At 43.0% G+C, this 12,681-nt stretch overlaps 1 protein-coding gene across 1 annotated transcript in view; it reads left to right on the top strand.

Annotated features, from left to right (window-relative positions):
• MYBPC3 (myosin binding protein C3) overlaps nucleotides 1–12,681 on the top strand; it is a 108,602-nt gene that overhangs the window by 37,698 nt on the left and 58,223 nt on the right. The window contains exons 9-11 of the mRNA XM_090033128.1: nucleotides 1,418–1,474; nucleotides 7,748–7,771; nucleotides 8,792–8,958. Of these exons, the coding sequence (XP_089889254.1) occupies nucleotides 1,418–1,474; nucleotides 7,748–7,771; nucleotides 8,792–8,958 (248 nt within the window). The remainder of the gene's footprint in view (nucleotides 1–1,417; nucleotides 1,475–7,747; nucleotides 7,772–8,791; nucleotides 8,959–12,681) is intronic.

Raw genomic sequence — 12,681 nt, 5'->3', positions numbered from 1 at the left:
GGATGTGTGTACTGACCCCTTTGTCCCAGTGTTGCCCTGGCCCCGTCGCTTACCTGTTTATTCATTTTGCTCGTTGGTCTAGGCTGGGCTGTAGTTGTGGGTGTTGCTTGCTCTGGCAGTCCAATGTTTCCTCCGCCCTCAACTTCCCCTTCCCCCAACGAGCCTAGTTTAAAGCCTGCCGGAGGAGGTCTGCCAACCTAGAAGAGAACACACGCTTACCTTTAGGGGAAAGGTGGAGTCCATCCCATCCAAGCATGTCTCTTGTCGTGATGTGCCGGTCGTGGCTGAGGAAGCCAAAGCCCGCCTCGAAGCACCATTCCTGTAGCCGCCAGTTGGTCTCTGCAATGCACGATTCATGCCGTCTGCCACGTAGACTCACCCACTAAGGATCAGATCTGATTAAAGAGTTTTTACTGTTGGTTACTCCAGTTAACTTTACATTGCCAACACAGGTCATAAGATGGGAGCCAAATTTTATTTGATTTTTATTGACAGAACTACCTACAGAGTTCCAACCAGTTATCTGCCTAGGCTGTTATCTTGCATTTTCTCCTACTAGCCTGAGTTTCCCTAGTCTATCATCTCCTGGCCTACCCTTCCTACAAAAGGACTTTTTCCTCTGAAGCACATGAGATTGGCTACTGCTGGAGACAGAATAATGGGTTACTTGTTTCACTAGTTTAATTCAATATGGTGATTCTTATTTGTAAAACCATGTGTACAGTACCAGGCATCACTGCAGGTCAGAATCTGAAGACAGTGGTATTACATGTATGCTAAACAGGTATTGTTCAACCACGGTTTAGATTTTTTTCCATTTCACCATCACCAGTAATAAAGGTTCAGCTAAACCTGAGCAACCTAACTGTGTTCAGAGTAAGTCTACAGCAATGCACATGCAACTCCACTATAAACAATTCACACATCCCTTAATCTATATTCCCCTGAAAGCAGCAATTATTTTAATTCTCAGCAACTCTTCACAAACTTTCTGGGTTATGTAGGAATCTGTTTATTGGGCTATTTTGGTTTAGATAAATTTATTTATCTATTCATTATATACATGATATCTTTTCTTTTTGATTCAGGGGAAAAGAAGGAATATTCTGTTATATTCTAGGAACATAATTATATTCTGAATTAGCCATAGTTTATTGTTTCCTGTGTAACAAGAGGAGTAGAAATACGAGACCTGTGAATATATTTCTTAAATCTATACAAAGACAATAAGCAGCACTAATAACATGATTTCTTTAATAAAATGGCTGGCATGCCAGCACATATTCTAGAGCCATTGTGAAACCATCTCCTACTTCCCCTCCAATTAAATATATTTTCCTTAAAAATACTTCTGTCCACATGAACCATTCCCTATCTCCTTGTGACACTAATTGTTATTGTTTCTATTATTGTACAGTGCAGAGGGACATGAAGAAGGTGGAGAGCTGAATTTTAGTGCCTTACTGAAAAAGAGGTAAGTAAAATCTTCAGTCGGTGAGCAATAAATTATCCAGCTCCTGTAGAACAGCTTTGGAAGATACTAAAATTAGAATAGATTGAAGTTCCATGAACTCAGAATTGTGACTGTGCTCTTTAAAATAGCTCCTGCTGAGAGAGAAATTAAAGTAATAGATTTATGAATTCTCCAAAGCCTATTGCACCTTAGTATTCCTTACTGCATCTTCAGGCCATGTCTTCACAAATCAAAAACTTACTCTTTTTTTAAGATAGAAAAAATACACCCTTACAGCCTGAGACTAGAGTAGTTGTGAGCTTTGTCTACCAGCTTCTGTTGAAGAAAATTAAGTACAGTATAGAACAAAGTGACTTCTAGAGGTAGTACTTGTCTGGAACATCATCTTCCAAACTGTCAGTGGGCCTGGAGAGCTAGGGAAATCAAAAGTTTATTCTATATATTATAGGCAATTCTAACTCCTCCAGTTCTGGTTCTTTCTGGTTCCCAATTTATACTTTCTTTTCATTTCATGGCATCTACTCCTCTTTTTCTGATCCTTCATGGCCTTCCTTTGATCCAATTACTTGTGCTTCATCCTTCTCTTCTCCTTGTCAATCTAAATGCAATGGTTTGGATTCCATTCCTGCAACAGAGAGTAAGATTTCTATCTCATCTCATATAATGCATGAAGGAGACTGAATATAAGGTCCACATGTTTTGAATAATGCATGAGTCTCTTTTTCTCTCACATGTTGAGCATGGCAAATGCCCTGGATTCAGGCAATTTGAGAGAGAATTATCACCTACTGATTTCTAACTGAGAAATGCTTTTAAACAGCTACAGCATTCTGAAGGCGTGCATTCAAATCAAGTATTTTCCTCAGCTTTTTTGTTTTTCCACCATCCTTCGTCTTTAAAGGCATTATCAAATTATGCTTGGGTTTCCAATCATTATTTTCTTCACAATACAAGGCTTTAAGTTCTTCCATATACTTACACCACTCCTACAGAAATCAGAGATGGGAGACTTTTTTGGTCACAGTTATTCTGTTCTCCTACTATAGAAAATAATCCCTTTAGTATATATTGCAAGGTTTTGACCTGTCTAACTTTCTAAGTAATGAACCTTCTAACACTTTACAATACCAGTAGATATATCTGTTAGAAAATATCTTGTATTCCAATTAAATATTCCTTTGCTCATCTTCATCTCATTACTGCTAGACAGAGTGCTCTGTATATACAGTGCACATTTCCTCTCCCTTATTCTCTACTATTGTCAGCTTATTACTGACAACTGACCTAAGTTGCTGTTTTGCCAAGTATATTTATCCTGGGACGAAGGATGAAGAGCATAACTTCATAATGTCCCTACAGAGACTCCAGCTGGGAGAGGAAAGAAATGCAGGAGCTACGAATATCAATAATAGAGCCTTCCTACTTACATGGTGATCATGCAGCAGAGTCAGATTAAAAAAAAGGTTGGGGAAAGGAAAGCCGCAGGGGGAGGGAACAATCCCATGCTCTTAAGAATTGTTGGAACACTGGTATAAATATTCACTACTGTGATTTAGGAAAGCTTGTAACTTTTGTTTCATAGTTTCATAGTTTCATAGTAGCTAGAGTCGGAAGGGACCTAGGTAGATCATCTAGTCCGACCCCCTGCCTTAGCAGGAAAGAGCACCGGGGTCAGATGACCCCGGCAAGGTGCTCATCTAACTTCCTTTTAAAAATCCCCAGGCTAGGAGCCTGCACCACTTCCCCTGGAAGCTGGTTCCAGGCCCTAGCCGCCCTGACTGTGAAGTAGCGCCTCCTAATATCTAATCTAAACTTACCCTCCGCCAGTTTGTGACCGTTATTCCTGGTCACTCCTGGCAGCGCACGGGGGAACAGGGACTCCCCCAATACCTGCTGATCCCCCCTGACCAGTTTGTAGCAGGCCACAAGGTCCCCCCTTAACCTTCTCTTGTGGAGGCTAAACAGGTTCAGGTCCCGTAGCCTCTCCTCATAAGGCCTGCCCTGCTGACCCCTGATCATACGAGTGGCCCTCCTCTGAACTCTTTCCATATTGTCCACGTCCCTCTTGAAGTGTGGCGCCCAGAACTGGACGCAGTACTCCAGCTGCGGCCTGACCAGTGCCGCATAGAGGGGGAGGATCACCTCCCTGGACCTGCTCGAGATGCATCTGTGGATGCATGACAGGGTACGATTGGCCTTCTTGACTGCCTCCCCACACTGCCGGCCCATGTTCATCGTGGAGTCAATGACGACTCCAAGATCCTTTTCCGTCTCCGTGCTGGCAAGAGGGGAGTTCCCCAACCTGTAAGTGTGGTGTAAGTTGTTTTTTATTCCATTTTAAAAACAAAAAAGGATTAAAGCCATTATTAAGCCTTTTCTCAAAGTAAAAATATTCTCTTTTGTAAACAAAACTGGAGAAAGCAACATACTGAGGAACTGTCTAGAGCTGCAGAGAGGTAGAATGCAGGGATGACTTCTTTTGTTATTTCCTTCCATTTCTGTCTTGCCTTTCCCAGCAAGCACTCCTGTGCCCAGATAATGCATGCATGGAGAAAACTGCATTTTAATACTGTATTTTCTGGCTACTGTATGTTAATTAGCTGGTGCTGACATACAGGTGTCAAAGGCCAAGGAAAGGGCATGCACTGGGAAGGGGAAGGGAACAGCTGACATGGTAATATGAAATATGATAGTGGTGATAGACCTTGAAGGAGGTGACAGCTGACAGGGTCCAGTCAATCTGTGGTAATGGGATAGGAAGGAACCATCTCTGCGATGTACAAAACTATTTTTAATCCTCCCACACATGTTTAAAACATTTCAGCTGCCTTTTCTGTTTACAACAGATTCACTGCATCTTAATGTCCTTAAGTGCATAGTTAACCTATGAGATGTTCCTTCCAGATAAAACCTCCAACCTCAGGGTGAGTAACGTAAGAGTAGGAGAAACTTTAGAAGCCCACGTTCCCTGATTTTCTTCCTACAGTGCTTACTCAGGGTGTCCCTATTGGCAGGTGGGAGAAAGCAGTTGATTTATGTGAGCACCATAAATCTTATTAGAACTAGGAAAATGTTTTAATAAAGTTAAAGTGGTGACAGGATGGAGAAACATGAAGCTCAGGACTTGTTGGTAGAGAGATAAATATTTCCCACTTCCCTGCATTCAACTCAACATGAATTCAATCATGATCCTCAGCTGTAAAATATCATATTTGAGTCTGTAGTAGCAATTAGAAGCAAAGAAAATTAATAAATATTAGCTACTTACAAACAAGGCTGACAATATGGTCTTGGGAATATTCTGGTCTCATATTTTAGTTCATATAAAAATGGATTTAGGGAGGGCTTGCTGCATATTTTGGGATGCAGAGATGTATGTTTCACATTCAAGTTAAATGCACTTTTTGGCTCAGTAGGTGATACCCATTGACTAAAAGTAATAGTCTTGTAAAAGCCAGGAGAAGACCTCATGTCTTGCGAGATTTGGGCTAATATTATTCATCCTAAAGAATCAGTATATTTGACCATATACAAAACACAGAAAGAGTTAAAGGGCCAAATTATCTACTGCTATAAATAAGTGATAATCCATTGATTTCCAAAGCATTTTCCCCATTTACAATAGTAAGGGATTTGGCCCATAGACTTCATCCTATAAATATTATACTGAAATATTAATGGACAAACAAAATGAACGGCTATACAAAGGATATGCAGTTTTGAAAGGTTAAAATGCTTTATCATTTAAGAAAGGTTGTTTAGCAATTTGCACAGGTATGAAAAAGTTCCAGACTAGAGAGTAAGGTTATATAGTACACATGTATGAGGAAATAATACAAAAAATGGCTTGGCTAAATAATGACTAAGGAAAGTAAAATAATCCTCTAAAATTACTAAGCGAAGGAAGCACTAAAGATAGAAGTTTTTTCATGTGTTCCAACAGAGGATAACTAGAAATAATAATGGGCTGAAACTGAGCAATGGAAAATTTGACATGAATGCTAAGGAAATCTGTTTGGTAGTGAGATATATTAGGTTATGGAAGACTTATCTCAGGATGAATGTAAAAATAACCTAGATAAATAATTTAAATAAGTTTGAATAATCCTATCCTAAACTTTCAATTGGAAGGTATAAATATGTTAAGCATGGAAAGAAAATTAGATTTGACCTGATAAGCCTTTCCCATCTTTTGTGATTCTATACTTACTTTTGAGCTACAGTTTCTTCCCCAGTATTTCCTTGCTCCAGTTCAGACCTTACAACTAAAGTAGGAAATCTGTATGTAGCTAGTATTATAAAAGGTGCTTGTGAACTAGGTGAGGGTGCTCTACCAGGAAGAAATACAAGTCACTTTGCAAACACACAAGGAGCTGATAGAAAATATGTAATGGGGAGGATGTCTAAACAAGGTAGACATGGGGAAGCATATTCACGGTGCCTATATTTCTTGGAAAGACTTCTAGCTTGAGATCCAGCTAGCCATTCTGTAATAGATGATGACATACCATCCTAAAGAACAATTTTCTAAGTTAAAGTTTTTAAGTGCTATGTCCCCATGCCAAATGACTGAAGTACCACCTTCAAAGATGGGCATTGATGCTGAAACCCTGATGCTTTATTGCAACACTATAATAGTAGCATTCTTGTTACAAACACCTTTCTAGGAAAAACAGTGGAATATTAGACCCATGTGGTTTAATCTACCATGGATGCATGTACACAAGACATTTACTGCGGAGCTGACTAGCTCTTCAGTAAAGCATCAGCATCTGCACATGCAGTGCTATTAGGCCAGAGTAAACTAATGAACTCCACAGTAGGATAGTATTGCCCATACAAGTTCCAGCCTACAGCAAAATTATTTACTCTACTGCAATGTACATGTAGACGCTGACCGGGGCTGGCTGGGGCATGAGGGCATTGGCAATGCATAAGGGTGCGTGAGGTGCATGTACACCCCCTGAAATTGGCAGTACAGCTGCTGAGACTGGCTGCTACTGCTGGTGCTGATGGCATCTGCAGGCAGTCGCTGCTTGCCAGCCCCCCACCACCACTGACACTGTCGGTGGCATCTGCAGGAGGTTGCTGATCACTGGTCAGCGCTTGCTAGCCTCCCCCCCAGCTGCCAACACCACTGCAGCTGTCTGCGGGCACTCCCCACTCCCCACTGCCACGCCCCAGCTGCCACAACTGCCACTGCTGCCACTGCCTAAGGGCAGTCACTGTGCCCTGCCAGCCTCAGGAGGCACAAGGCAGGAGGGAGCTCCAGTATGGGGCTCCCTGCCAGCTAGCCCTGCACTGTAGCACCTTCATGCCCCGGCCAGTCCCTATGCAGCACATTGAGCTGGGTCAGAGCAGCCCCCGGCTGGTTGGCTGACCGCCAGGGTCCCCTGCCAGCCAGGGCTGTTCCGCCGTGGCTCAATGTGCTGAGATTCCGGATGCACGTACAAATGCCACATCTGGGAACAATAAACTCTAGTGCTAACTGCACTACAGTTTCTTGTGTCAAATTAATTTCACATGTAGGTGCACCCTGTACAAACTAACTCCATTCATCCTGCATGCTCCTTGCATGAAGTGACATTTCTTACATAAAGTAACAAGAATCATTCTTTCTCTGTAGACATTTGTAGTGGTATACACCTGCAAAGGAAAAGAAAATCACATAATCCTCTAAGTTTCCTTGCACTGCTTGATGTATAGCTTATGCGTGATTAGGTGGTTGGGGTTCATCAGTGAAGATTGCCTTGGTAAAAGGGGCATTCTGTTACATTGGATTCTTGTTCCTAGTGATATCAGAAACAATCCCTACAAGAAACGTTAAGAAGTCATGGTTTATCTGAGAGATGGTAAAGCCTATACTTCATGTCATGCCTCCTTCTCCCTTCATGGAGTTCACCACAGCCTCTCTTTTTCATGGGAAATCCACTGACAGTAATGCCAGGCAGTAATCCTACTATTTTGGATAAGCATGGGACAATAAACAGTCCCCAGCAGGAGGAATAAGCTGGTATTTATATCTAAAATATAAAACATGAGATAGAATTCTGGAGTGTGAGAATGAAGCTGATTTCCCTAAGAATGGCATCTCTCCGAGAGCATATTTCAGTGCAATAGATCTTTCATGACACTGCTGCTAAAGTGCAGACTAGTATTTTAATAGCGAAGATCATGATGGTTCTGTTGTATTAACACATGTTGCCCTTTCTCCTGTCCATTGGGATGCTGCATGCTTTTCCAAATGCTTCTCTGCATCATTCTCGAGTCCAGCAGCTTCTTGCGCTCAGTAAATAGGTAAGATTTTAATCAATCTCTTCTTCTTTTAGTGGATTTCCATAATGATACATTCTAACAGAAGTAGAAAGTTTCCCACAACAGGTCAGATTAATTCTCACTCTGGTCTTGGTCCACCAAAGTGCATTCTTCTGTAATAACCAGCTCTTTAGACCAGTGGTTCTCAAAATTTCTTTTTCACAGACCACTTGAAAATTGCTAAGGGTCTCAGCAGACCACTTAAACTTGTTTTTGTTTTACAAATCAAAGCATACAACTCATATTTTAATATGAGTAGTCTTACCTTACAAGTACAGATATTCTCGATTGTTCTGCTACCTTTCTGCGGGCCACCTGAATGGAGCTTGTGGACCACCGTTTGAGAACCTCTGGTGTAGACAATCCACAAACTAAAGGGCTAAATACTGTCTTTACTGTCCTGATAGCCAGTATCTCCCAATATATGTGTCTCTGAATTCTAAGATTTTATTATAGATAACTTCCCATTACAAATGGCCACATTTTTCAGACAAGCCACTATTCACTTCAAACAAGAGAGAATAATCCTGAGAAACAGACTGATTTCTTAAAGCCACAGTTCCAACAATCAGAATTTGAAAAGATGACCAGTCTTGTGGATAAGAGAAATAATATCTTGGGACTCATAAGATCCAGGCTAGCTTTCCTGATTTCCCACAGATTGCTTGTGTGATCCTAGACAAGGCAGTCTCTCTGTGCTTCAGGTCTCTATCTTTAAAATGGAGATAATACTTCATATATCCAGCTTGTCTATTTGAAGTGTAAACTCTTCAGGACATGGACTCTATATTAATATGCATATGTGTATCCCATAGCACAATTAGGCCTTGAACTCTAAGCATTTTAGTAACTCTAAGCATTACTGTACTGAAAATAAGTATAGAGCTAGACTGCTGGTATCTTTATGGAGGAATTGCTTCATTCAACCAAAACACAGTTTGCCAAGCTTAATTTTGTTTTGAAACCCTTTCTAGTGTGACATTAACTTTCTAATCCTGTCAGAACTGAGACAAAAACTGAATCACAGCCCAGTGTTGATGTCTGGGAAATCCTGAGGAACGCCCCTCCTTCCGAGTATGAGAAAATTGCTTTCCAGTATGGGATCACAGACCTGAGGGGGTTGCTGAAACGCCTCAAACGCATGAAGAAGGAGGAGAAGAAAAGTACAGGTTGGCAAGTTGTATTTGTAGGACTGTAGCTATAGCTGGGTGACAGAGGTGCCTGGGTGCCGATTTAGAGGGGATGCCAGAATGGAGGCCCCTGAGGAGCCCACGCTGCAGCAGCCAGAGCATGATGAGCCTGTGCCATGACAAATACAATTCTACCTCCAATCCCCACTTCTCTGGCACTTGGCACAATACCAGACACACACATACACGCGCACACACACACACACACTCTGCCCAGAGCAACAAAATAGCAAGCTATACCTCTGCGTATTTCTTCCTAAAATACCCAACTAAAAGCTGTTTTTACCCTTTCACAGTTTTTACCCTTTCACAGCTGCTGCCCAAAATGGCAGCAGGTATTGGCTGCTGTGCCAAAAGCTACTGACAATTCAGCAACAGTTGTGAAAAGACTTAAAATACCTGTGATGCTGCAGAGTTTACTCTCCCCCTCCCTCCCTCCCTGGCTGGGAGAGAAGAACAGCCGCAGCAGCCATTACAGCTTCCTTATGCTTGAAATCTGGTGCAGAAATCAGCTTCCCTACTTAAAATACACAACCCAGTTTTGGAGGGCCAATTTTTGGGCAAGGGTCTGTGTAGTATGTGAATAAATATGTCTTTATTTTGCTGTTCATGAATGCCCCCATCATCAGCTGGGCAACAGCAAAGTATCAGCGAAGGGAAAGAGAAATATGATAAAACTAGCTTTCCCAACTTTTCTATGATCTTGTATACCTAAGATGCCTGTTGCCAAAGATCAGACTGATACTAGGTGCTCTGGACTGCCTTATTCCTGACCCTTGAAAGCTATATACATCCTCCATTTTGCTAACTGTCCCCAATTACTGTGATAAGACTCTGGGATAGTCTTCGTCTCTGGCTTTAAACAAGGCCGGTCAATTTTGGTAAATAAAAATTTCCCAAGGTATGGACAGGCACTTTTTTTTTTTTAAGGAAAATTTTTCATGTCCCAGGTCAAATAAGCCAGATCAGGTCCAAATCTGTTTGAATCATTCAAGAACCATTTGGGGACCTATTACCAGCAAGTATTCTCCACTCCACCTTGGGACTTCAGATACTTCCAAATCCTTCAGGAGGCATCCTACATGCAGGCCCATGTCCTGAGTCTTGGAGTTTGGATGCCCCTGAGTTTCACTTGCCCTCAGCTGTATGGCTGAGGGAGCAAACTAGGGAGAAGTCTCCTATTTCCATAAAGTCAGCATGTAGCCGAGATCCTGCTGCTGGAAGCTGGCCAGTGAGAAGCTAACTATGAGGCTCTTGTAGGGAGTCCTGTTTGCAAGCAGACAAGGGTGCACCCTCCACTACACAAAGCCACTGGTAAGGTATCTACTTGGTCAGGTACTTCCCCTTGCCACCTTCATGGTCATGGTATTTCCCCTGCCAGGTAAATACGCTGCTCGTACCTCAGCACTATATAGCAGTACGGCACAATTTACCATATAGTTCTGTGGGGGTGCACAAGCATTCCAGCCCCCTGGCTGGAGAGCTACAAAGTCACCTCAAAGGCAAGCTCCCTATCTGGGGGTCTCTCTGTCCCCAGAGGAGCCTGAGCACTGATAACCTGCATTCTCTTCTGCTAGGAAAAGGGTCAGGCTTCAATAATCAAACCCTACCTCTTCACCCCACCACTTCCATAGTGCCATTGTCACTTCCAGAGCCCCAGTGCTTGCAGCAGTGAGAGCAATTCCCACACCCTAACCTTCCCTCCCTGTCCTCCCCACCCACTGATCAACTCATTGGCATAGCTAGGGAGAGCCACCTCTGGGAATTACTGGCACTTTAACAGCCCTGGAAAGAGCTGGGGCTCAGTAGCAGCAGAGTCCCAACAGGATTCCCTGACAGCTTGTAGCTGGATAGGCTGTCAGGGAGCTGGTCACCCTCCCTTCCTTCCTCCCTATTGGAGGGGCCTTGAGACTCCTGTACTGCCATTACAAATAGTGCTAGAAAACTGAAAAGTTCCTCTTTGAAAAAGGTACTATTTTGTGGCACTTTCACTCTTTGTAGCACTACGAACAGCTTGACCAGCTGTACGTTCAATTTTTGTAGCATTCATAGGCACCAATCCAATGGGTATTCTGGGGCTCAAGCACCCACTGAAAAAAATTAGTGGGTGCACAGACCCCACACTTGCAGATGTTAAAAAAAAAGGGGGGGCGGGCAAGGCTTTACCAGAAGCAGCAGCATATTACTTCAACACGGCTCTGCAGTGCCTGTAAAGATCTTTTCTAGTTTAGAATTTAAAGATGATATGTTAGTATGTGTTAGTTAGCTTGAGTTAGCTAATACATTTTAACGTATAGTGCTGAAGGCACAGTGTTTATTGATACTAAATAATTAAAGAGAAAGTCTAGAAGGTACCTTAAGCTTTAACTCAACCAGCTCAGGCCACATGAAAGTACAACTGGGTGTATCTACACATGACGTTAATGTGTAGCAATAAACCCCAGTATAGTTCATGTCAAAGTTTATTATTCCTGGGTGCAGTGTCCTCACATGTGCCTGGGACTGTAGCACATTGAGCTGGGGTGATCCAGTCCCGGCTGGCAAAGGGCCCAGGATCAGCCTGCCAGCCCAGGGCTGCTCTGACCAGGCTCGTGCTGTAGAGGGGCTGGCTGGAGCACAAGGGTGCTACAGTGTGGAGCTAGCCAGCAGGTAGGCCCCACACTGAAGCACCCTCATGCCCCATTCAACCTGGTTCCCATCTACACATGTGTTGCGGCAACGCTATTTACTCTGCCATAGAATAGTACTTGTGTAACCGGTGGCAGCCCAGTAGGGGGTCGCTACCATGCAGAGCCACCCACCTCACTGTACCAGGCCCAAAAGCATGCTTCAGGAGTCTCCCCTGGGGACCCTGTGTTTAGCTGTCCCCCTTCCTGGAGAAAACCCAAAAGTCTGGGGTAATGCTGCCGCCATCTGGCCAGTGGTCTCTGGTACAGCTCTGTGTAGCCCGGGGTACACAGACCCTGCAAGCCTTGGGAGTGTTTTGCCCACAGTAATATTTTGGGGTGATTCTTTCTGCCTGAAGCATCCAAAGATAGCCTCCTGTACTGGAGGAAAGTAAATAGCCAAGTCCACCTTAGCCAGCCAGGCCAAGGGAGAGAAAGACCTATCTCTCCCCTAAGGAATTTACAGTCAGGCACACTGTAACCTGATCATTTTATTGATAAGGGGAAGAGAGTAGGGGGTAGAACAAAGGGAGTTAAAAAAAAACCAAACCACTTTGAGCAAATACAAATTTGAGTCTTTACAGGGATTGGATTTGGGGACCTTTTTAATATGCTTCTGAATTACTTAGGCCTAATCTACTAGCTAGATTCCAGATTTCTACTTACACATTCATCCAGAGATTCTCTGGGGGCTCATGGCTTCTGTGTTCTGAAAATGCCACCTGAAGGAGGAGAGTTCCCCATCCCCTCAGGAATTATTACAGCCTGGTCACCTAGGTAACCAGGTTGAATCAAATAGTAGCAGCCACAGTGAAAAACGGAGGGGTAGCTGGAATGTCCCAATCCAGGGACAGACAGAGAGGGATTTCTTCATGTAAGCGAACATCACATCTTCTATCCTACTTTAGCTAAGGCCAGAGAATCATAGAAAAGATGTAGCGGGAACACCATGGAAACAAAAATTGAAAAAAAGAAATGGGGTGATATGAATTGAACAGAATTAATAAGGTCTTGAATCAATAGAAAAAGCTATAAA

Source organism: Crocodylus siamensis, chromosome 2 (assembly GCF_052110815.1).
Source record: "Crocodylus siamensis isolate JL-2025a chromosome 2, ASM5211081v1, whole genome shotgun sequence".
Classification (NCBI taxonomy): Eukaryota; Metazoa; Chordata; order Crocodylia; family Crocodylidae; genus Crocodylus; species Crocodylus siamensis.
The sequence above is the reverse complement of the archived record's forward strand: the minus strand, read 5'-3'. Positions and strand labels throughout refer to the sequence as shown.